This window comes from Vespa velutina, chromosome 1, assembly GCF_912470025.1.
Source record: "Vespa velutina chromosome 1, iVesVel2.1, whole genome shotgun sequence".
In the NCBI taxonomy this organism is placed as follows: domain Eukaryota; kingdom Metazoa; phylum Arthropoda; class Insecta; order Hymenoptera; family Vespidae; genus Vespa; species Vespa velutina.
In genome coordinates this window covers 15,090,937-15,117,515 of record NC_062188.1, presented here as the reverse complement: position 1 = coordinate 15,117,515, position 26,579 = coordinate 15,090,937, and the positions used below count along the sequence as shown (strand labels likewise).

General features: G+C 34.8%; 1 protein-coding gene across 11 annotated transcripts in view; it reads right to left on the bottom strand.

Annotated features, from left to right (window-relative positions):
- Positions 1 to 261: 261 nt before the first annotated feature.
- LOC124953377 overlaps positions 262 to 26,579 on the bottom strand; it is a 53,509-nt gene continuing 27,191 nt past the window's right edge. For 6 of the 11 annotated variants that reach the window (XM_047504660.1, XM_047504688.1, XM_047504672.1 and 3 more), the window contains 11 exons: positions 19,115 to 19,192; positions 12,227 to 14,909; positions 11,153 to 11,329; positions 6,293 to 6,488; positions 5,636 to 5,871; positions 4,962 to 5,289; positions 4,674 to 4,888; positions 4,397 to 4,599; positions 3,950 to 4,122; positions 3,705 to 3,869; positions 262 to 3,586 (listed from right to left, as the gene is read on the bottom strand). In XM_047504660.1, coding sequence (XP_047360616.1) covers positions 3,096 to 3,586; positions 3,705 to 3,869; positions 3,950 to 4,122; positions 4,397 to 4,599; positions 4,674 to 4,888; positions 4,962 to 5,289; positions 5,636 to 5,871; positions 6,293 to 6,488; positions 11,153 to 11,329; positions 12,227 to 14,909; positions 19,115 to 19,192 — 4,945 coding nt within the window. In that variant the 3' untranslated portion in view covers positions 262 to 3,095. Of the gene's footprint in view, positions 3,587 to 3,704; positions 3,870 to 3,949; positions 4,123 to 4,396; positions 4,600 to 4,673; positions 4,889 to 4,961; positions 5,290 to 5,635; positions 5,872 to 6,292; positions 6,489 to 11,152; positions 11,330 to 12,226; positions 14,910 to 19,114; positions 19,193 to 22,576; positions 24,744 to 26,579 lie in introns of those variants that run through there. The other 5 variants (XM_047504706.1, XM_047504723.1, XM_047504732.1 and 2 more) reach the window with 4 other exon arrangements.

Below are 26,579 nucleotides of genomic sequence, written 5' to 3'. Positions count from 1 at the left end.
CGCGTTTATAGTAATAGCGATAGTGGTAACAGTAGTAGCAAGTAATAGAGTAGTAGTGGTATATATATATTATATATATATACATATATATATATATGTATATATATATAATATTAAGTAATTAATAGTTGTGGTAGAAGTAGTAATAATAATGACAATGATGATGATAGATGGCGATGATGATGATATTGATATTTTCTTTTTTTTTCATCTTCTTCATCTCTATACAAGTACACAAATATTTACATAATTCATATTATGTATATATATATGATTTGTGTGTGTGTGTATGTGTGTGTGTTTGTATAATATGTATACGTCCTAAAAGTTTCTTTTGAGCGCATTTTAAAATACGTTTTCTTTTCTTTTCTTCTCTCTCTTTCTCTTTCCCTATTTTTTTTTTGTTTTGTTTATTTAAATCCTCCACTAAACGTTTACCCAGAAGTATTTTGGCACATCTCAGAAATTCATTCGCATATTATTTCTTTCTTTTAATAAACTTGGCAGAATATTGTCCCCTCTTCTCTATTTAGTTCATCCGATGGGACAAGTTAACTTAATATTTTATATTTTTTTCGTCCTCTCCGTAGGTATCCTGGGCTATAGATATTTTTTATAATGTTATCACGAAGTAATAGTTCCCTAATAATGTGTCTAGTTTTACAATGTTTCGACATCGACATTTATGTTTTTTTTTTTTATCTTAAATATCTATTCTGTTCTCGACAGCTAATCTTAACATCATCGATCTAATGAACGTTTAATCTGCTCTACTTGATCCATGCGAAATTTCGCCCATATTTTTTTTCTTTTTTTTTTTTTTTTTTCTTTTTTTAGACCGACGAGAGTAATCTGACTTATCTTTTCCTTTTTTTTTTTTTTCTTTTTTTCTCTCTCTTTATTTCTTATTCTTAATTTTTCTTCTTTTTAATGAACTTTCTTCGCTCTTTAATATCACTATTACGAGACCAATTCGAAAAGCGAGTTTACAAGATAGATTCAGAGTAATTGTTTCAATATCGTAACTATGAAAAGTAGAATAATGGAAGATTAATACCTGGAGTTTGTTCAGGAATTAAATGAAAAGATCATTTAGTTCCTTTAGTTGATAAAAATCAGCTTGTAAACGCACTTTCGGAGCAGTATTCGTAAACCTAATTTTTAATAACCAGTACGTGAATACACGCAAGACGGAATCTGGGGGGAGTGGGGAGCACATCGATAACACTATGAGCGCCTTTCTTTTTTTTTTTTTTTTTTTTAATTCACTGCTCGACTTTACATCGACCATATCGTAAGTTGGAATTTTTTGAAAGGGTTTTTCGGAGTAGTACGACGATCGAAACTATGATAAAAGTGCAAAGACGTTGGCACGATGTAATATTCTTGCGTACTTTTAGAAAAAGAGTATTAAAAAGATTTTTTTCGACGTTAATTTTAGCAACTCCTATGACGTTCGTAACGATTTATTCGTGCACAGAGAGAATTTATCTTTTAATAACTATTGTTATTAGAGACGTGCGATAAAAGTCAATAGCTATGCCAAGAATAAAGGAGTCACGGATTTTACGAGTATTATGATTCATATGAACTTCTTGCGTGTGATATGCTTTAATGAAACTCTTTAAAATTATATTTATAAAAAAGATACTACCTTTATAAAATACTTTTTGTCTAATAATATCGATTCGACGATACGAATTTTTACAAAAGTAAATCATCGAAGACATAACGGAAGTCTTTCTAACGATCTTCTCTCTATAAACTCTATGATCATACTTAAGAATTAGTCGTTATTAATGTAACAGTGTCGATCGTAACTAATCGCTCGTATCTATTCGAATATTCATTGAGTTTATATATTGTTTACGCAGGACGGTAAAATGAGTAACTTCCCCGTCTAAGCTATATCATCGTTTTATCATCATTCACTTTTAACGGGGTACGTGTATTTAAAATATTTAAGAAGCACAAGAAAATATATCGATGACCTAATTGCAAGGAACCATATCAACTTTAAAGCACCATTTTAAGTCGAACACCGAGCTGTATTTTGTTTGCATTTTAAATACGGAGAATTACTATTTTCTTATATTTTTACTTAAACGCATCCTTAATTTTTTCATTTTCCTTCACTTTTTCATTCTATGTCCTATTTTTTTTTTTCTGTTTATACATTCAATATTTCTCTAAGAACTTTTTAAAGTAATAGTTCTCTTTCTCAATAAACGTACTACTAGACAATTGATGAGTTTATCTAAAGTTCTATTAAAAGTTTTATGTTCAAACTGTCGCATTAAAACGACTTATTCGCTAGTACGATCATCAGTCGACATTTTTATTATATTTATAAGTCGGGAGATACAATTCTTTCGTCGTAATGTAAAATAAGAATTTTGATATAGATTTGATTTTTGAATGGGACAACACGTAACAGTTAAATGTTAATGATATCGCGATAAATTAACAGGAAAGAAAGAAATGAGAATGTGATTTGAAAAATATAATAAACACGACGATTTAGTTATAGTAAATTGAAAAGTGATTGGATAAATATATATTGTATTGCGATACGAAGGTCCAGATAGATGATCGAAATATAAAATTTTTTGCGAATGCGTTTCACGCGTCAACTTGATTTTTTTTTTTTTTTTTTTTTCATTTTAAACGAATTAATTCTACATAATGGTTATCCCAGGATCAACAAGATTTTCTGCATTTATAATTCTAACATGAGAAATTGGTATCGCATTGTTCCTTCAAAAATCTTATCGTCCGAGTCAAACCGATTCAGATCGATCAATGTCATTTTGACATCATGAGGATTCGCTTACGAACGACGTGCGAACCTCGGCCATCAGGAACTACAAGATTTTAATTTTAAAATGATCGTCAATTGGCATCTCAATCGTAGTACGTGCAATCGTTCAACAAGGTACAAGTTTACCACGCAAGACCAGTAACGAGTAAGTACTTACGAAAGAATCAATTCATTTATATTATAATCTGTTTCTTAATCGGTATTTAGTAACGTGCCATTAAACTCGCGATGGCATTGATATCTAAGACACATTCGTCATCCATTCAGTATACCATTACTGAATCCAAGACGCAGGTACCCATTGTGGTTCCCTTTCTAATGAATTAATTTCTGTAAGAAGTTGATTATAAGCACGATCTGTATCGTTATTAATGATGATCATGTCGAATAGATGACCGTATTTGTCTTCCATCTCCCGAGCCTTCTCTATTATGTCCTTCAATTCTTCTTCCTTAAAACTCTCGTTACTTTTAATACGTTTTTGTCGTAACTTTTCGAGACTAGGAGGTGCTACAAAGACCACGTATGGTTTTAAATCCGAACTCCGTAGGATCTTCAAACTTTGAGGATGTAAATTCAAGACGCAGATTTTCCCAGAATTCACAACCGATCTTATAGCCTCGACAGAAGTACCGTAATATGCTTTTTCATACTCGCCGTGTTCAACGAATTTCCGACAGAGAATATCGGATTCAAATTGTGAGCGAGAGATAAAGTGGTAATCCTGACCATCAACTTCTGAGTCCTTCCTTGGACGACTCGTATCTAGAGAAAACGACGAGTCTTTTAAATATCAGTTTATATCGCAAAATAAAAATCATTAGATATCTTTCTACTCGTTTTGAAAAATTATTGATACGAAGAAAGAGAAAATAATGCTCACGAGGAATAGCAGCTGCAAAACGTTCGCTGTCTTGCATTAATCTCTGTCTCAGTTCATGTCTACCGATGTTAGGAGGACCAATAAGAACGATAGGCCTCTTATGATTCGCTCTTGGATAATATAAAGCTACTTCCTCGTACGTTAGCACTTCCTCGCTGTCGTAATCTACAAATGACTCCTCAATGTTATTACTAACGGTTTATAATATTATATTATCAAATAGAAAAAGAAAAAACTATGTTTACCGTCTATCGTTGTCGTCGCATAAAGAGGATAACCGTCGTCGTTGAAATTGGTACCAAGTTTGTTTCGTTTTTTTTTCTTTGGATTTTTTCTCGCACACAATAGTGTACTAGATTTCTTCGAACCCCGTACCGTCGACTTTCCACCAGCTATCGTCTGCTTCATGGATTCTCGTCTGCGAAGTATCATGGATGTAAGCATTAGCCTCACAAATTTATGCAATGACTAAACCAGTCGTATACCACGGCACACCCCGATTCTTGAACGCTTTGCATAAATTCCACTGCCTAACTTTATATCTTACGAAGGTCTGTTATTATCACCTTTTATTTAACATAAACTATTTTCTCCTTATCCCTTATTTATTTATCTATTTTGTTCATTTCGAATAATATTTTGAAGTTGATCAAACATCTATATACAATAAATTATTTGATAAGAAAACTTACTGATGCTGAAAGGCTTTACTGGGTATAAGACCAGCTAAAGTTTGATCCTCTTCACCTTCTCTATAAGCTTGCCACCAGTTTGGATCCTCTTGAGAAATCACATGCAAAACGTCACCTTTTTGAAAACTAACTCCGAGTTCTCTACATGGTATATATGGATCCTCTTCAGGATCATAATCAAAGTGTGCACGTATATGTTGTATCTAAAACAAATATTCATTTTATCAATAATAAGATTATACAAGAAAGTTTATAGAAGAACAATTCGTTCGCTTACTTGATTAGTGTCCTCTTTCCTATTATTCAAATTATTTCGGTAATTCGTTGGTGCTGGTAATACCAAGAACGTAAGACTACCCTGCATGCCAGCTAAAATGTCACAAACATCGTTAACACTTTTTCCACGCATTTCAACTCCATTAACTTCTAAAACTTCATCTCCTTCATGCAGGAGTCCGGATTTGTCTGCTGCACCACCTCGAACAACACGACCTTGGAAAGAAACATTCGTCATTGGATTTATTCATTTTAATTCAGAATATTTTTAAACGATTTAGGTAGATACCGATAATAACTGCATCACCATCGTTTCGAACAGTAGCACCCAAAGGTTCGTTAGTTTTTTCGATCCTAATTATTTTGATATTATCTACACGTGACTCTCTCCAACTCGATGTAGGACTTGGTGGGCGACTTGGTGACGAAGACGCAGGACTGTGCTTTCTTTGGAAGCCTTCCACATACGAAACTATAGAATCATGTGCTATAAGTAATGCCTCCATGTCGTAACTCGTAAGAATACCCGTCAGCTCCTCCACGGCAGCCATCGTTTCCGCCGCACCAACATCCGTTGCCGTTGATGATGATTGCCATTTTTCTAATACGTCTACGCACTGCAATAATGAAACAAACAAATGACAGAGAAATTGTTTTGTTGAAATCGAAGGTAACATTTCTCAAAAAAAAAAAAAAAAAAAAGAAAAGAACAGGTGAACATTATCTCAAAATCATTAATAACATTCCGAATAATAATATATAAATATTTCTGATAGATAAGTATATATTAATAATAAGTGTATTATATTTATATGATATGTATATCTATTTTTATCATCAAATATACGTATATTTCGCATAATTGTTGTTATGTTTTTCCTTTTTTTTTTTTTTTGCTTCATCTAATAATTTAGAAATAAGCGTGGATCAATCTATCTAAATATTAAAATAACGTATACGTACGTCCCGAGCTAATGTCGATGAATCTTCGGCATGATGTCTAAGAACCTTGTTCGACCTTAATCGCGTTTTCAAAGCGTAATGCGTAGCTGTGGCAGTTGCAAATTGGCTTTGTAGCAAAAGCGTCCGAACTGCCTCAAGTTCGGCTTCCACACTTGGACCCGAAATGCCGAGAGCACCGGAGATATTTCGTAACTGAAGCTGCAATCTCTCCAACGTGGCAACGACCTCTCCGTATGCTGAAATATGTAAAGACTACTCGTCAGAGCTAGGATTGTACTCCTCTTGTTATTTCACGACTCGTACCATTAGACGTTATACAGAGTAATCTGAAGAAGTCGAAATCTTTGTAAGAGAAGCTTTTAAAGAAGATTTCTTCGAAAATCTTCAGATAACATTTCGGATAAAGAAATTTGTGCTTTCAGAAGAAGGCTGAGATAAAACAAAACGAGACTTGAGTGTTCGAATGATAGGGCTTAAAATATTTTCCAAGTGGACGATAACGTCGTTCCCTTTTTTTTTTTTTTTTTTTTTTTTTTTCTATAAATATAAAAATAAGCTCAACCGTGAGATCTTTCGTGGTTTTAATTCGATTATTCATTCTTGGCTAGCGAGCACGTACGAATAAAGAAAGAAGAAAATAAGAAAAGGTAGACTTACTTAAGGGCGCTTGAGGTGCGACATGAACAGGACGAGTAACAGTGGTGGTCAACTCGTCTTGAGCATATGCGAGATTCTCTTGGCCGGTAAGATTCGTGGCATGACTTTCTAAAGCTTGAAGCTTCGTTGAGCCACGAAGCGATCGATTCAAGATTTCTTGCCTCTCCTCCTCGTCCTTGCGTTTCCGTAATTGTTCCTTAAACAAAATAAAACAATAAATAATTAATAATAGCATTTTATAAATCGATATACCATTATATTAAATTTCTAAAATTATTTCTAAAATTATATCCGATGTATCTTTCAAGATAAAAATATATAATACATCTTTACTATTATCTATCTATGTATAATCGTTATGTCTTTGCTTTAGTATAAATTATATTTCAATTATATTAATCTCGATAATTTACTCAACGACCTATTTAAGAGACCGGTATATTTTTAGATACAATTTTTACATGCCCCTTATATTGATGTTTAGTTAACGCGTAGGTGTGCGAAGATCATAACCCATGCACTTTAAGAATTTAAACGAGAAGGATAGAAAGATGGTTGATGAAAGCCATTATCAAGACCTCGTTTTTAAGTTTTGACAAGGAAAGTAATGAAACCCAAAAAGAAAGAAACCAGGATATATATAAAGAATAAATCCTGAAAACTGAAATTTTCTTTTTCAATCTTACGAAGAAAAGAGAAAATATATTCTTGGAGATGAGAGTACCCACAGATAATAAAACTGGGTATTAACGTAATTTACATATACCATACATACAAGTACATATATATATATTCTTATACTTCTTAGTGAACGGAATTTGCATCAATTTGAATTATTTATATTTATTATCACGTTAAAATATCAGCAAGGTCATTAAAAAAATTTTGAATGATAGAAAACTCGCACCTGCGAAATTCACAATGCATTAAGGGTGTATTATCGACACTGTGGAACATATGTTCCTCACTGTTTTACGTATGAGGGTCAAAATTGTATTACGCTTGAACGAATATGACCCTTATGGTTAAGGGATAGTGGCCAATAAAAAGCCAATAGAAAATCGTAAATATTGCAAGATCGACCAAAATTATTTCCACTTAGCTTCGTTTCATTATTTTAATCTTCAAAGGATATATATATATATAATTCATAAACGATATAGAAGTATTGAAGAAGAATGGATGATATATATATTGTCCCTTTTTAAGATGGTTTCTAAGAAATGATTAATTCATTATGTGTGAAAAGTTTTCTAAAAAGATATACTAAGAGTATATAATTGGTATTTCGCATGAGAGAAAAGTCAAGGAATCTATTACGCGATATAATGAATACAATAGATTACTATGAAAATACCTGTGATTAAATACACGTGATATATATCGAGCATTGTGTTATATTCTATGGAATAAACAAGGCAGTTCTATCGCTGTCAGAAAAAGAATTCTTTTGAACTTGGACCATAATATGGCAATTCGAACATATTTCACAAACGTTTTTTTAATCAACGAACTTGTGGAACCTGTAGAATGAAATTCTAAAGGTCAATGTCAAAAGATATAAATGTATTTTTCTCTTAAGATCCTACAATGCCAATTCCCGTAACTTTTAAGCCAATATATTTACATATCTGTATCTTCCAAGTTTTATTTTATTTTATGGTTAGAAAATTAATTATTTCTACATATTCAAAGTTTTTTCATTAGTTCTTTCATTTCAGAATTATATTAATATAAGTAATATGTATTATAACTTTCAAATTTTATAATTTTTTTTGTAGATACGAAAAAAAAATGTGAATTATCACGCATCGGTGCAAAAATATTAACGGTTACGTACATATTAAAATATATCGATATTATAATTTTATGAAATAAGTAATAAAAATTTTTCGAACTTACAATTAAATCTATGATAAGGTGATACAAATTTATCTAAAAAAAAAAAACGTTTATCCAATCGACGGATATGTAGGTCGATATTGGATGAAATTTCTAAAGGTCATCGTCAAAGAATCTAAGTGAATTTTCTTTTTAAAGAACCGATAAGACAGAGTTCAAATTTCACGGATCAGCTGTGAACATTTTCTTTAAAGTATCGACTTTTTTTATATAACCACCGAACGAATGATGTGACGCAATGCGATACGATGCGATGCGATACGATGGCAACTCGTGCGTGCTGTTATGTGCGCGAGAATACTTGGCCGAAGCCCTGTTTACTTGGATGATACGTAGGGTTTCTTTAACGTGAGCTCTGCTCGTTCTGTAAGTTCCCAACAGTGCTAAAGTCTGCTATAAGATGAGAATGAGAAAGGCGGTACCGTTTAGACCGTAAGTTCGATATTTATGTACATACATATATATGAATACATATATATATATATATATACATATATATGTACACACATATCATACATACATATTTCTATTACATTGTCGCCTGTTGGAAGGATCGCTTTATAACGAGACATTGATCAACCAAGGAGAGACTTTAATACGTTCCTTGGCAACTTCACATTGCTCAGATTTCAACGTCTCAGCAATTTTGACAAAGCAAAGGAAGCTTCGAGCTCTTGAAGTTGTTCCTTTTAAGATTTAAAGATGGAAGTATATAATTGTAATTCTTTCTAAATACTTGTGATTGTGAAATGATGACCTATTAATGATTAATATAATTTAATTTATATTTTAACGTCTGTAACGTTTTAGTTTTTTAATTAAATATTATCAATTGAATTTTCGTAGCAATAGCTATGATCTGATATTCATTTAAGATTATGCATTAAAAGATTAAACATTCCTTGCATATCATGTCTTATGAAGAAAAAATTGAATTAATAATACATATATGGTTTTAATTATCAAACAAAAGAATGAGAATTATTGTCGAAGGGGACATTTGTATATTAAAAAATGGAGGGAAAGCGGAGGTGGGAAAAGGAAAGTGTACGCGTATAAGTATCGAAACTCGTTAAGCTTACACTCGAGGCGTATAATCTTAAAGCACGCCGGAGTTCTTTGCATTCCGAGGCACGCTTGACTTAAGGTAAGGCGAAAGAGAACGGTGTGAGGATTCTATAAGATAAACATACTCACGACTCTAGCCACGCCTGCGTATTCGAAGAGAGAGACACACGGCGTTCTCTCCTCTTCTCTTTTTTCTTCTTCGTGGAACACGCATGAACGTATTATGCTCACCTTTTCCTATGAATTACTATGTCGAATATGTACTATATATCCTAACTTTTCAGTATTTTTTGAAGAGCAAACAGAGAAAGAGAGAGATAGAGATAGAGAGAGAGAGAGAGAGAGAGAGAGAGAGAGAGAGTGAGAGAGAGAGAGAGATACGATCTTCATCGACGATAACGATTAATGACTATGTAATTACCGTAGAAACGATCTTCCTACGCTGCCGCAAAATCTTATCGTTGTACCTCCAAGAGAAACGCATTAACTTCGAAGTGTTTATTGCTTCGCTAAATTACAGTACTTCGTAGTTGGGTCCCGAAGTCTTTACTTTTCGAGTTGAAACATCAATTATATTCTAGACTCTCGTAATTAATGTACAAACAACGAGAAACAAAAAGATAATATTTTTTAAAGAAATTTAACCGATGAAAAAATATCTGTTATTTCTTTTATTATATTTACCGTGAATAGTGAACAAGTAGTGACAGGTAGTGAACAGGTAGTGAAAGAGTTAAAGTAGCTCTTGTCGATCGATCGAAATACGACCGTTAGCATGCCAAATAGGAAATACGGAAACTGTACAACTGTATGACTACCGTAGTATGGCACAACGAGTTTCCATTAGCCATTGTCGCGTTCGTATCCGTGATTTCCTGTCCAAATGTTCACGAACTCGATGGGTTACCTTGTCTCCTAGGTGAATAATCATTTGTCGTTGAACACCGGTATTACATCACGCAAACGAATCACCAGATTGGAAAACGGACTTATTTTTCGTTCGTGGATAAACGTATTGTGATTTTTTGAAAATGATAATAATTTGAGAAAGATACTAACTCTCAACGCATTACGATATTTGTTGGTTTATGCGAACTTGATTCGACCATGAAATTATTTTTAAAATACTTTTCAATCACTATATTTATTTGTCATTAAATATTTTCTCGACATCACGTTTATATGAAATCGAAAATTAAACTTTTTACAATCATCATGTAAAGCTTTTTAACAACAAAGAAAATCATGCGAGATAGAGACTTAACGATACTTAAAAGACAATTTGGAGGACAAAATGAATTGCATGATTTATCGCTTGAAACGCGTCATGTACTCAATTTATTTTTGACGATGTAAATTCCGTTTAGACTTGATCGACTAATTTTATCGTTTAACTGTCAATCTTCATAAGTTTCGGCATGCGACCAGTCGGAGCCATCGACCATAAATATCCGATGAAGGAGAACGAAACGCTCACAAACTTGATCGAGATGTTTACCGGCGACTATTGATAAAAAAACATCATCATATCGTTTTCACATAAGTCGAAATTACGATTTCAATGTAAACAAATTATCCTAATTTCGTGTTTCATCACCGATGAGGAATGTGTTAATTAGATGAATTAAAAAGGAAACATTGCAATTTAATTCTATCTAATCGCTAATCAAATTGGACTGATATTGTGCAATAACAAACAGAGAAGGAAGAAGAAATTACAAAAACGAAGGAACGACGTCATTCAACGTAAGAATTTCATAATTACGAGAGGATGACAAGAAACGACAAAGACGAAGTTGAGTTTTCGTAAACTCGATTACGAAATATTGCGGACTTCTTCGTGCTTTTTTTTTCTTCTTTTTTTTTTGCGCAAGACAACATAGAACATACCTGATATTTCCTAATGGAATGAAGCTGTTGCTGCGTAGGTTCCGTAGTATTAGCATAATCGTTGCTCTCGACGTTGTTGTTCTGGCTCGAAAGTCTGAGACTATCCTTCGGTGGTCTAGCGGGTGCCCTTTTTTGATCTCTGGGCGGGATGGCAGGTTTGACTCCATTAAGACCAGCCTAAAAACCCATTCCAAAAAGTGGTTCGAATTAATCGTCCTTTGAGCTCGGCCATGCACAAAACTACATTTTTCTTTTTCCAAAAATCTATAGACAGATAGTTAGAGAAGAGGAAAAAAGAAAGAAAGAAAGAAAGAAAGAAAAAGAAAGAGAATACGTAAGTGAGAGACGAAAAGAGATAAATAGTCTCCTCTCGTTTAACTAATTCATTACAATTTCCAATATTTCTATTATTATTATTATTATTATTACCATCACAAAAAGAGAAAAAATAAACCCTTTCTTAAAAAGATCCCCTAACACGGCACGCTACGCTTCAAACTCGTGCCGCGTATCTAGATAAAAGATACATTTATATATATATATATATATATATATATATATATATATATATATATATATATATATAACAAAAAGAAGAATGACCAAGAAATCGTTGGAACGATCGGAGAAGGAGGTGGATTCAGTGAGAGTAAAGGTATACAAACTAGGCACGTGCCGTCTAATTCCTACGATAGAACATACAAGAGATACAAACCACTGCTCACTCGTAGGATAGTCGTATAATAAAACAAGTATAGAAAGTTCTACTTTACCATGCTGCATCGCACGTCCTCGAAAGGTTCGTCCCCCATGCTTTTAATATCGTATCTCGTCCGACGAGCTGATTTGCGAAAATTCTTTGATAATGTTCGACGAAATAGGAATAAAGATTTTTCGATCAAAGAAATGAAGAAAAAAAAAAAAGAAAGAAAAAAAAGAAAGAAACAAAGAAAAGACAAGATAAAAGAGAAAAGATGGGAAAGGAGTGTTTCGCATCAACAGCTCGAACGGACAAGACGTTACGCAATGCAAGAACACTCGGAAATTCGAAGCAGAGTCTCTTATGCGGTTTACCTGTAGTACGCAAAGATCGTCGTGGTCCTGGTAAGCATATAGCGTGTTGTACGCACTGTTCTTCGACGTGAGTCTCGTTGAGTCCGGTGTTGTTTGTCCGTCAGGATTGCGAGAGGAGAAAGAAGCAGAGAAAAGAGGACGAGGAGGAAGAAGAGAAGAAGCGGACGAAAAAGTATCTTTCTGAAGAATATTCATCGAGAATGGTGTACGATCGATCGTAATAAATTTGGATTCAATAGAGTTCGTTCTCGCGATCGGTTTGACGAACATAGTTTTTGAGTTGGTTACATCCAAAACGCTTTGTGATCTCAATCGTTTTTCATATTCAAGTGACAATCTCGCGTTCTTCTTATTCTGCGTGTCCGGAGATATGTCTAAGGAAGATTTAGCGCGATCCTCGAGAAGGTCCATGATCGTCGTAACGTCTTTAATGGAGGAATTCTCGCGTTGGGAATTTCGTGAGTTCTGATTGGTCTCGAACGAGAGAATCTCTCTCTTTCTGTCATCGTCGAGAAAAACGACTTTACATTCATCAATGTGATCACGATTGTTGTAATCGGTGGATAAGGTAGCGATGCAGGATAAACGGAAATCCTTCTTGTGTTCAGGAATAAATAAATCGTGAATCGAGGAAGACCGTTTAAAGGATCTCTCGCTGAAGCGAGATGTCTGGTTAGAAAGAGAGAAATCGTAAGAGCGAAGCTCTAGATTCGTGCTGAAAGCGTCTAGGTGAAGCTTTTTACTATTGTGCCGGCGAGGCTTATCTTGGTGCATGATAGAGGAGAAGCTTTCGATAAGGAAGCTCTTTACTTTGGACCTTACCTTCTTGGACTCGTGCTTTCGGTCTATCGTACGCGCGACTACGTTTTCCCTAGCGCTAGCATCGGTGGCTAGCGTGGGAGGTGACGACACGATCGGTGCTTTGTTCGGCATTGAGAGATTTATATCGTTCGAGCGAAGTCTAGGGGAATCTAGGGTCACTATGTTGTTCGCCATGGTCATCGTGTTCAATGTTGTCATCGTACTTGTCGTCGTTGTCGTCGTTGTCGTCTCTCTGACGACAACGTTCTCTCCATTACGATCACGTTTCAGTTCGAGAGTGTTGTGCTTGCTGTTGCCGGGCGTTTTGTTTGGCGGAGGATAAATCGGATGGCACTTGGTGACCGGTACGAAGTCAGGTGGACAATCAACGGCAACCTCGCGATAACCTTTTCCACTGACAACAAGGAAGCTGCGATCGGTGAATTCGAGATCGCTCGAGACCTCGCTTCTTAATGTCGAGTAACCGCTTGATATCTGTTGATGACGTTTTTTCTTGGATCTTTGTCGAGCGGAGGAGGACTCGAGACAATTGGTAGATTCGATTCCAAGAAGATCGTCGGTCGAGCTCGCACTTACTCGTTCTTCGATCTGATCCTGACTTTTCGTTTTTATCGCGAACTTCTCCTTTTGTTGGTGTTTCGAACTCTTTCTCGATGTTGTATTACCAAGGATCACCATTGAGGATTCGATCTGAGGACTCTGAGGTTCCGATTGTGTCCGATCTTGAAGACTAGCTGGCATTCTTGGTATTGGACATTGCTCATCGATGAGTCTTGTGAGATCCGACACCTCGTCCGATCTAATCAGGAGACCCTGAATGTCTTGGAAATCCGGCAAGCCATACGCCGGATTGTCAAACGAGGTCGTATCGCGTGCACGAGCGAATAAAGGCGTCACCTTGATCGGTAGCTCAGTAACGACAGGTCGGCAAGGTGAGCCAAGATCGATTCGCCTAGCGTCATAGCTCGGTGAATCTTTGTCACGAGCTTTAACCTTCTTACTCTTCTTTTTCTTCTCGTCGGTACTATGCCTTAGCACCAGACTAGTATCTAATGGTGCTGTACTATCCGATCGGCTCGAGGAACTGCGTGGACTTGCCGAGTCGTCACTACAGGTTTTCAACATTGTCGGATAGTCTTCCTTAGCGAAAGGATACTCATCTTCGATGTCCACGCTCGATTCCTTTTGACCATTTGCCTCCTCGCTGGAGCCCTCCTCCTCGTCTTCGTCATCGGCATGATCGCCCCTGAAGGGACTCTTTGGATCTTTCGTCTCGATAGCTTTCAATATACTACCGTTTGTCTTCTCCATCTTCAATTTCTCCTTCTGAAACTCTTTCAGTTCCTCTTTATCCTTTTCTTTCTCCTCCTCTTTATCCTCCTCCTTCGAGCCGATCTTTAGCTCGATCTCGAGTATCGACGGCTTGCCGCCACCGTTGAGGAGGATCGAGCGTGGGCCATCGGTGACGTCAGGCCGATCGGCTGTTAGACCAAGCCTCACGCGATCGTCCGTCGTGCGTTTTTTTAAAATATCGTTCTTAACGTTTAGGGAGAGGTCTAAGTCGCTAGCGCTACGGGGACGACGAAGCTCATTCCGATAGTCGGGCGAGCAATTCTTTACCTTATTGGGATAGGCCTTCTGTAATAAGGTGTCGGGCACATCGACTGGTAGCTCCCGGTGATGGCCTAGGGCACCAGGAGCCCACATCTCATCGGGACCCAATCCCTCCTGCAATTTCTTTCCTGTATCCCGTGAACTCCCGTTGTTGTTCTCTTGCAGCTGCGTCTGCTGCTGTTGTTGTTGCTGCTGTTGTTGCTGTTGCTGTATATCCGATGCGCCACTGCCGCTACGTCGACGGGACCTGAAATAATCGTCAATAACGTTTTAAAATACTTCTAAGAAATGATAATTCTCCTTGAGTCGATCATTGGGTAAATTTCTTTCTTTCTAGTTTTCCCTTTCCGACGTTTCTTACTATTCTTCTATCTTCTCCAATTGAACGCTCAAATAACGATTCTATCGAATACTACTCGCGTGTAAAAGGGATTCTGGATAAAGAATATGGAAATAACGTGCCCAACAAATATGAGAGCATCGTTTGCTTCACGATAAAACGTTTCAAAGATTCTAAGACCTACATATTTCTCGGGGGAAATACGAAGTGTCGTTGAAAATCGAATATTCTTGAGTTTATATGTAAATATGTATTCTCGTCGTTGAATAATTTCGAAAGGATCTTTATTAAAAACTATTTTTCAATCTCTTTCTTTTCCAAAGTATCCAAAGTTAATATTTTATCGTTAATCAATACTATAATTCTTAAAAAGTAATTTTAAAAGCAATTTTTATTTTTCTAGTTTTATAAATTCTTTTCTAACATAAAATAAACGAAATACCGAGTAACATTTTCGTCTATTTGATTATCTTTGTTCTCATCTGTGTCATTATCGATCGACGCCAACTTCGAACAATGACAACTAACAATAAGTTTTCTTCTGCAGGGAAACTTCTAGGACGGGGAAACTCGCGGACAGGTTGTTAAAGTTATACCAAGAGAAATCTGACAATTCGATATCGTGATTCGTATTTCGTGATTACAATCGATTAATTAAAAATAGAAATGGTCGATCTTGTAATTAAAGAAATTTATTAATATCCTTAAAAATTAACGTCTACAAGAAAGTTTCTACATCACTTTTTATTTTCTACAGGCGTTTTAATAAATTAATATAATCTACAATTTGCTATTATTTAATAAGATCAACGAGATATTGTGATTCATAGCTAAAATATAAGAATGATTATGAGAACATGTTTATTAAAAGGCAAAGCTCTTTAAATTTCATTACTCTGCATAAAGTCACGCTTTAATTTATTAAAGGTATGCGAAGAAATGGATACGCATGGAAATAGAAGTTAGACTTGGAGAAGATTGAATCCACAAATGATTGGTAATCGATACTACGTATGGAAATGCCCTTACGATGATACACGATACGTACTGTGTAGTTTTGACTTTACGCATCGTGTTCTCAAAGAAAATTGAGAACACGCTGCAATTTAATTACGTAACGTAAGTTTCAGCGGTGAGAGAATCCCACCAAGAGGCTCACAATTGATCGGTCGATCGATTAATCGATCTCATTTTTTCTCTTTTCCTTTTTAATTATCTTAAGATACGATAATCAATAAGAATTTTTGATTAAAATCTTATGGAATCCCGAAAAGAAATTTATTTAATCGATGAATGTCGCGATTCGTTCTTATAATAACGTCGTCGTAAAATTTGATAATACGTCGGCGATGTATACGAAGATGAGGACCTTAACGTAATTCATTGAATTCGACGATAACGATGGTGCATCTGCAGGCGTCGAACGAATATGCGATATAATGAGAAGCAAAAAAGATGTCGCATACTGGCACGTACATACGTCGTGTGTAATAATACGTGCTCTTCGTACGACTCCAGAGTCGTCGACCACTGAAATTCTCCGACAGTCGAAGTAAAGAAAGATAAACGAACGTTTTGGTATCCCCATGGTGTTTGTCGTGACGAATAAGATAAAGTTAAGAAAAGTATGCAGCCTCATAAAACTTGATCATTATATGTATTTAATATAAAAAAAAGAAAAAAAGAATTGTTAAACGTCTACTTGCAAAGAATTTTACTTCCTGCAAGATAATTAATTAACAAAATTTATAAGAACAAACTAAGTCATGAACTTTTTTTTTCTTTGAAAAACTTACCAGTACTTTACAGAGTTCTCTCTCTCTCTCTCTCTCTCTCTCTCTCTCTCTCTCTCTCTCTCTCTCTCTCTCTCTCTCTCCCTCTTAAATCTTTTTCTCTTATCTTATACTCGAATGTTTTATGAAGAAATTTCGTTGTTTTATGACCCTGAAAGAATTCAAGCTCTACGCCGCTATTGGCTCGTATCTTTACGAGAATGCACACGTGCGTTCATAAGATATGGAATGAAATAAAGAGATAATGAGGATCAGAAATAAATGAGAGATAGATATCAATATGTTGGTGTGCAACATTAGTAATAAACGAATAGGTGTGAACGAGTTCTTTTTCTTTCTCTTTTTTTTTTTTTAAATCTAGCTGATATGTGTTTACGTAGACGATGCATTCATTCTAAAAGAAGAATTAAAAAAAAAAAAAAAAAAAAAAAAAACAGAAAAAATATACGAAATATTACACGTCATGTGCAGGTAAAACATATATTAACAAAATCCACGAGATAAAAGTGGTTTTTAAATTCCATCGAGATTGTATTCCAGATTAATATTTTTTGAATTGCGGGTATGTCGCGATAAATTCGTTCGTTTTTTTTTTCCTTTTCCTTTCAATACACGTCGAAACAATATGTATATCAACCAATAGCGCTTTAAAAACTGAAAAATTCGGGTATGGTTGGAAGCAAGCGTCGCTCGATATTTTCCAACTCAGAAATGAAATTCATTTCGCGACACGATTCAACTCCGACGAATGCGAAAAAATATGGCGCTATCGTGGGTGCTGCGAAGGATACGAATACACATTTTTACGTATGCGATACGCGTTAAAACATAATTTAATCGTGTCTTCTTAAGGATACGTGATTCAGACGCCTTGAGCTAAGCGTATATGCTGCGTATAAAGCAGCGAGATATCTGAGTTGAGAGAAAATACTCGTTTTGTCGATTGCATTTTTTTTTTTGCGTCTGCTTTATTCCTCAATCGTCGATCTATGACAAATTTTTGTTCTATTTTTATTTTGTACACAACGAGGCTTTGTTCTATTATTAATACGATGATCATTAGAATTCCAAAACATTTGTTTGATTCTGAAATAAATGTTATCTACATTAGACCATCAAATTGGATAAATAATCGTGGTAGTATTTTTGTCCTATTATATTTGAAACTATGAGAAAGGCTATGCTCGCGCGCGTGCGCGCAGACGCGCGATCGAAGTTATAGTCTGAATCGAGAAAGCGGCTGAAGAGTTTAAGTACTTACGTACGTACGTGGACTACATAGAACACTAAAGAAGAATAGAATTCAATTAAGTGGGTCAATTATATCATATCGAGGGTAAGCAAGTAATTCGATTGTTTCGGAATTGAAAGATGAAATAAGAAGAGAATGGATTATCCTGCGAAAGTTCGATGATTAATTCTCATCAAATATTTTTCTTATGTTTATAATGAAAAGCTAATAACTTCGAAGTACGTTCGATGTATTTTATTTTTGATTACGCCTGTATTATCTATATATGTATTAGTGACAATCATTACGTATCTCTATCAACTAAAACTATTTCTAATACTGAAAAATTAGCCGTACTAAAAAGCAATGCTTACGTTACTCTCGAAAGCATACTTGGAATGATATATAAAGACATAATAACGCGATATTCGATGGGATATATCTTGAAAAATGATTGCTTATGAATTATTTTGCTTATGATCAAAAGAAAAGAAACGATAATTTGTCTCGACGATATAATTTGACGTTTAATTCAAAATTTTTACGAAAAACTAAATTTATATCAAACATTGTTTATTTTGAATATCTAGGATAACATGTTTTTTCATTATGTATACGCGACATGTAATATAATACTCGATAATTTACGATAACTTATAATCTGATTAATCCGCTCTGTTAGCGTATAAAAATAAAATATGATAAGATAAAAAGAAAAAGAAATAATCTGAAAAATAGTATATCTGGCTTATTGAACGTAATCCAACGACAGTGCTTTTTAAGTTAGCCTTTAAATTGATTGGTCAGATTGTCGAAATTGTATTCAATCTTAATTTTTATAACGGACAAACAATATTATAAGATTAATATATAGCATTCGCTTGAAAAAGTTTCAAGAATATTGTTAAGGTATAATAATAGTTACGTTTAGAATAAAATTTATTGAACGTTCTTATATTTAAAATAGAAATTTTCTATAAATAAAAAAAGAAGAGTCGTTTTTCTTTTCCTTTTTCATCGTGACCGATCATAATTCTCCATGATATAACCCATCGGATATCCTAAGAGTGGAGTGAATACGAACAGACCTAATCGCATTGCGTCTCTTGAGCACACGGCGAACTTTCGTCCGGTCGGCCGTCTGCGTCGATCTTCCGAGGAATTCGCTAAAATCATTTCACGTTTCCATGAGTCAACTTTGAAACTTACTTTGAAAGTTAACTTTGGTTGGGTCTTCAAGCGACAGTATGATGAAGGATGATGATAGCTCATGTTAATATTATTAGTATTATTAGTATGCATATATATATATATATATATACATACATATGTATATATGTATATGTATATATATTCTCACGCACAGGCTAAGACGATTTCATTTTCATAAAATTGAAGTATTCTCTTATTCTCCTTTACACATTCACACACACACACACACATACAGACGAGAAAAGTACATTTTTATAAAATATTCTAAATTTTATAAAAAGATCTATTTTAAACTCTAAACAACTTGAAATAACGGTATACTAAATGAATTCTTTTTTTGCTATTTAAAGGATAATCTTTAAAAGAAACCATTCATGTTTCAAATGCATTCGAATGGTGATTCCTAACAAAGGGTGATTTCTAACTACCCTTCCTTTCTTCTTTTCTCACCATTGGATAGCTACTCGAAAAATTCCGAGAGAAGATGAAGAACAAAGTACTTATAGCGTGTTTCTCAAGTATACAAAGATCTTTCCTCTATTACCGTTCCTTCTACTTTTTAAATTACCATTGCATAAAGATGGTTCGTATTTCCCTAAACAAGTAGCTATCTATGGAAATGAAAACGTAAGTGTGTAAAGTATATATAAATAATACATAATAACGTTAAAAAATATTTACATGAATTTGCCAATTAAAAGTTATTGTTGTATTGACGCTTTTAATGATTTAAGTATATAGACGAACATATATCAAAATGAATAGTATCATTATCTTGATATTTCAATAAGATTTAAAATATTTGATTTACGATTTGATCAGATTCATAATAACTACTTACTCGTTATAAAACGATAATAATTATCGTATGATTAATAAAATCGACGCGAATAATAATACGAGATCGATATAACAACATTTAAATTATCGTTTACTATATATGTACCATCTATATAGGTGTATCCATATATATGTTTATATTTTTCTTTTATTTTTATCTTTCTATATACTCGAAAGTCTGAGAAATCTCAAAAGGAAAAAAAACGATTCCACGAAAATGATTAAGAACGACAACAAACAACGAAGTCGTTTACAAGTCGTTTGAACGTCGGTTTCTCAAAGAGGGACGAATTTCCGCTATTATCCGTTAAATATCAGTTATCCGTGATAACACTGTCGGCATTTACTGGCGTAACGAACGCGCATCGAAGATCGCCACGGTGGATCTCTTAACGCAAGAGTCTAGTCGGTGCTGTCGTGAAACGGAAATTCAACTTGCTAAATTGCCATGCTCGTAATAACGGTATTTAGCAAGGGAACATGGTAAAATCAAGGTTCACTGTGGCAAATCTTGCAGAAAATCTTGTGACGCTTGCGTAATCGCGGTATTGACCGATATTAGCTGAGAGAACGTTGTTTGCATAATAATCTTATTGAATTACTGATGCCTACGTATGCGGCTCGTATTGAAGCTAAAATACAAATGAAGAAAAACATTAAAACAAAACAAAAAAAGAAAAAAAAAAAAGAAAAAAGGAAATAAATAATAAAACGACATATTGGTATAATGTATTGACTTAAATAAGAATTAAATAAGAATGTTTCTCTGTCAAGTATTTAGATGACACGATTGTATGATTTATCGAAATTAGACGTACACAAACAAGCCGAGTTTTTTCTTATCGGTTAAATAATAACAACTCGCCCATTCTATTCGCGAACACGAACGGAAAAATCGCGGAAACGGAAACACGTAATTCGATCTCATTAATTCATTCGTATATCCCGAGCAATTATTAAAGCTTCTCATGCACGAAATTCCTCAGTCTATTAAATGATTCGCGTCGGGTGGCTTTTCCTTGGTACGCATACTAGTTAACGATTTGCTTGTCAATCAGAACGATGAGAAAGATGACAAAGATGACGAGGAATAATTTGTTGTCTCAAATAGCTTAGCAAAAATAAAAGATGGTCGATAAAGACACGATAAGAGCAAGGTCGCATCATGATGACGTGGCCAAGTTCGTCTTAATAAATTTATTCTTCACTGATTTTCTACGTCACAAAGTGTTTTTATATATTTTCCTTATACATACACACAGAAGGAGAGAGAGAGAGAGAGAGAGAGAGAGAGAGACATGTATACTATACGAATCTATTGAAAACATTTAGCATGAAAAATGGATTTAATTCGAGCGAATAGTCGAGTTTAATATAACCGGATTATTAAAACTGAAGATATAAAATAATTTAATCTAGATAAAGAAAGAAGCAAGTTAGTGAGCCGAGAGAAAAGGTAGAAAATTGAGGTCTTTTACGAAGAAAAAAAAGAAAAAATATGAATAAAACTTGGAATACTATGAAATACAAAAGTTTTCCTCCTTTCCTTACCATCCTTTTCATATATATATATATACCGGACTCGATATTTAATTAGTAGCGCATTTACGCTGACTTAGTCCATTTTCTGTCTTGATTATTTCCTTAAGAAGTAAATGCACGTACAATATACCGTTATACGTAGTTACGATAGAGTACGATATTTACTCCTGGAATATATACCTACTCGAAAGAAAAGAAAACGCGAATCCAAGTCGGATATAATGGAGACATTACGAAGACGATTAGCACAAAATACGAATATATATATTTGCGATTCTTTTCAAAGTGCTTCGAAACAATAGCGAACGAATATCATTCTTTTTCGCGAGATATAGTTGTTCAGTTCAGTCGATTCATGTTTTACATTCTTCCGAATGCTCACTCATTTAGATAAAAGCTTTCGATATGAGTAATGAGACGTGTAATGTAAAATGCAAATTAATGAAGAATGACATAGAATGGATGGATTTCTATTTTAAAATAAATCAGAGAAAGATTGAAATCTGTAAAAATATATTAATCTAATTCAGATATTATTTAAGAGTTTTATAATCTTGCTCATTTGTCATCAGAATGATATTAAATATAACGTATATATATAATCTGAGATTATATACATACGTTATGAACGTACAACTGCATTTTATTATCTTTAATAAAAATGAATTCTTATAACGAGAACTTCGTTATACACTATTTCAAAACTTTCTATGCACAAATCGATACACTTCGAACTAGAACACCGAGAATAAGAATAAGAAGAAGAAGAAGAAGAAGAAGAAGACAAATATTTTCTAGTATTAGAAAGTCGAAAGTCTATTTTAGATCCTTCGTAGCAACTGGTAGTAAATGAGGATTCTCGATAATATCACGTATCTATAAATCGCATCCTCTGATCGTGAAAAATGATCAAATCGATTCGTAACGAATGATCGATGCCGTACGGAAGAACGTACCAATGGAGGGTTTTGAGGATTCTCATGGCGTGGCCTCTCGACGATTCGTCGTCGCTCGTTTGAATCACTCGAATCTCTCATGGAAGGCGCAGCGCGTGCTTCGAACGTCGGCGGTGGCTCACGCGAGACGTCTCATTCTTCTGGATGCCGATCCCTCTTTCTATCCCACTCTCTCTCTCTCTCTCTCTCTCTCTCTATCCTCTCCTTTCACCTCCTCTTCTTTCACTTTATATCCCACGACGATAGAACGAATCCTCTTCCTTCTCTCGCGAAGCTGATTACTCAGAGCACACGTATCACGTTATGAATTATTGTCGTTGATCACTCACATCACTTTCCCCTTCACGAGGCACTATAAAACATTTTCTTCTTTCTCGACGATCATCCTATAATAGTTTTTCGATTCATTAACACTTTGTCACCTTGACGACGTGTCGTGTTCGAACGAGAAGGAATAAGAGACTAGGACAATGACGACGATGACGACAACGACAATGATAATGACGACGACGACGACGACGACGACGACAACGACAATGACGACGACGACGACGATGTCGTCGTCAATGATGGGGACGCAAAAGAAGCTGCCGTCGTCGTCGCGTTTCGCGCGCTATATCGCGCGGAGAATGCTTCTACCGGTTTTGGGCTACTGTCGGCGGGCAGGTATTCGCGGCTCCGTTAACCGCTTTAATTGCTCCCAGCTCATATCAGTCGTCGTTCAAGCTTGAAAAAAATCTTCGTCCTTCTATCCCTTCTTTCTCGAATCGAATTACGCTGTCGAAATCGAATTTAAACCGATGTATCTTCTTTCTTAGAGAGGAAAAAAAAAGGAAAAAAAAAAAAAAAAAAAAAAAGAAGAAGAAACAAAAAGTTATTTTCAATCCCTCATAGAAAAATCGTTTATCTTTCTATTTCTTTTCGTGCTTTTCATTCAATTGTCCTTTGGACAAGAAAGAGAAGGAAATATTTCTTATATTTGTTTTTTTTTTCTTTTCTTCTTTTCGTTTTTCTTTTCTATTTTTTTTCTTTTTTTTTTTCTTTCTTTTTTTTTCTTTTTTTTTTTTTTTTTTTTTTTTTTTTTTTTTTTTTTTTCTTTAAATTAAAAGAAACACACTCTCACGCACGCACGATTTCTTCCTTTATAATTATATAGAATAAATGAAAATCGTTAGGGAACGAGAAACGCGCGAGAAAGACTGGCGTCCTTCCAGGTTGAAACTGACGTGAGTTTGTTGGCTTCGCTTTACCCCGAGCGAGCGAGCCGACCGAGCCGGTGCCCATTTCGTCCGTCTCCTTCTCTCAGCTACCTCTCCACCTCCTACCACCATCTCGCTTTCACTACCCACACGTCGGTACCCTCTTCGTCTCTCCTCTTAGTCATTCTCTCTCTCTCTCTTTCTCTCTCTCCCTCCCTCGTTCATTCTCTGCCCCAACCGTGGCCCGCGCATTCCTATCCTACCTCCCACCCTTCTACCTCTTCCGAGCCCCACTCCTCTTACTCTTTCTCTCTATCCTTCTTCTTCTTTTCCTTCTCCTTCTCTATATCGTCATCGTCGTCGTCGTTGTCGTCGTCGTCGTCGTCGCCGTCGTCGTCGTCGTCGTCGTCGTCGTCGTCGTCTTTACTGGTCGTTCTCTTCGCCTCGTCTCACCATTCTACTCGTTTCGACGATCACGTGGCCTAGCATTGAAGTCTCTCGTACTTCTCATTCTCTCTCTTTCTCTCTTTCTTGCTCTCTCTTTCCTTCTCTTTCTCTTTCTTTCTTTCTTTCCTTCTTTCCTTCTTTCCTTCTTTCTTTCTTTCTTTTCCTTTTCGTTCTAGTCCTCTTTTCCTTCCTCAAGCGAGTTGAAGAACGTAGTCGCGCTTCATCGAGACTCATCCGTTCGCCTTTCCACTCACAGCTGATTTTAGTCTTCCTGCTTCATCATCCTCTTCGAAGAATTATCAATTTATCCTTCGTAACCAGACTACGTCGATATCGAGCGGGGTGAAAGAGAGCATGGAAAGAGAAGAGAGGTCTCGATTCCGTACTATTCTACGAACTTGCGACGATCGAGGATCAACGATCGAGGTGCATGCTCTTTTGAGTATCTCGTTTCAAAAAGATGATCGAGAGATAATAAAAAAAAAGAAAAAAGAAATAAATAAAAATGATCTTCTGTTACAATACGTAATACAAATCGTTATATTATATTATAAATAATTATTATATTTATAAAATTATTAATATTAATATTAATATTAATAATTTTTCAAGCTTAGACGTATATAAATAATCAATTTGTTAAAGTTACATTAAAGTTCAATTAAAATTATTTAGCTTGCTGATAAACCTCACTCAAAAGATAAAGATAAAACTGTCCTTTGCTTTGAATGTCATTACTTTTAAACGTGTTAAATGAATTTTTGTGATGATACCACTCTTATATATTATTTTTCTCAAAAACGAATTCGATGTATTTTTCAAAGGAAAGAAGGAGAAATAAAATCTCGGAAAGCGTGGAAAATATTGAACGGCATTCTTAAGATTTTCGATAGACTTCTTCCACACAAAGCTATAAAATCCAACTATCAGTATTTCTTTCGTTGCTAGAACACCTTGTATATATATAAAAGGTGTTTCAGCAACAGTGATACAATCAAACAGGGAATGATCGCTCGTAAAAAAATAAGTCGAAAATGTAGAGTTTTTGCGTATAATGCTCCTCTCATTTATGAGAAAAATAACTTTTGAAATCTATTCGATACATTTGTATTTACTGCAAATTTTGACCCGACGTATCTGCTTCTATTCGTGTTTGTATTTAAAAACATATGCAATGTTATTATCTATTTTTTCTTGTTCCTAATATCGTGCTTTTGTATTAGTTTGCTTTATTATGTATATGTTTCTAATGATCTGATTGAAGCAGATTCGTCAAGTCGAAACTTACAATAAATACAAATATATTGAATAAATTTTATATATTATTTTTCTCACAAAAGAAACCTCGTACGCAAAAACTGTACTCCATACTTTCAAACTTATTTTTTCATAGGAAAAATCACTCCTTGTTCGGACAATATATATATATATATATATATATATATTGCCCGATAACAAAATTTTTCCGAGACAAAAACAATTTCTCTTTCTCTTTCTATCGAACGAATTCGAATACTTTTAATTAAACGTTGCAATTTATAAACGTTGTCAATAATTCCTAGATATAGTTATATTAATCATCGATAATGATTTATCTTCGAAAATTATCAGATAGGAAAATGCTTCTCGACGAAAGTAATCGATCTTTTGCGAACGTCTTTGATTTTCTTTCCTATAAACTTTTCCTTCTCTCTCTCTCTCTCTCTCTCTCTCTCTCTCTCTTTTCCTTTAAAATAGAGAAATGTGAGAGCGTTGAAAGAGCCATAGATACAGAAAAAAGAACGAACGAAAGAGAAAAAGGAACGAATGGTCGAGTAGTCTAAAAGGAGAGAGAGAGAGAGAGAGAGAGAGAGAGAGAGAGAGAGAGAGAGAGAGAGAAAGAAAGAGAAAGAGAGAGAGAGAGAGAGAGAGAGAAAGAAAGAGAAAGAGAGAGAGAGAGAGAGAGAGAACACACCATACAATTCCTTCATGGTGGAACAAACCGGGAAGAATTCCAAAGAGCTTGGGGTTCAGGCCACCTCCCTATAGTTTTCCGTCTACGTTTCGGCTTATGTAAACCACATTGCAAGCTTTGTCGTTGTTCGTGCATGGTTTCTGTCGTCTTGTCTTATATTTGCTGTGGATAGAGAATTTGAGAGGAGGATAAAGAAAAGAAAAAGAAAAAAAAAAAAAAAAGAAAACGAGGAGCTTAAGAAATTACTTGAAAAATAATGACAAATATTGTTTTTTGTTCTTGGGAATCTATCATAGAAGAGTGTTAAAGTTTCGTTGCGTAAATGTCTTGATAACGAAAAAGAACGAATAACATTAATTTTTTCTTTAACAACGATTTAAAAAAAAAGTTTTTTTTTTAATTT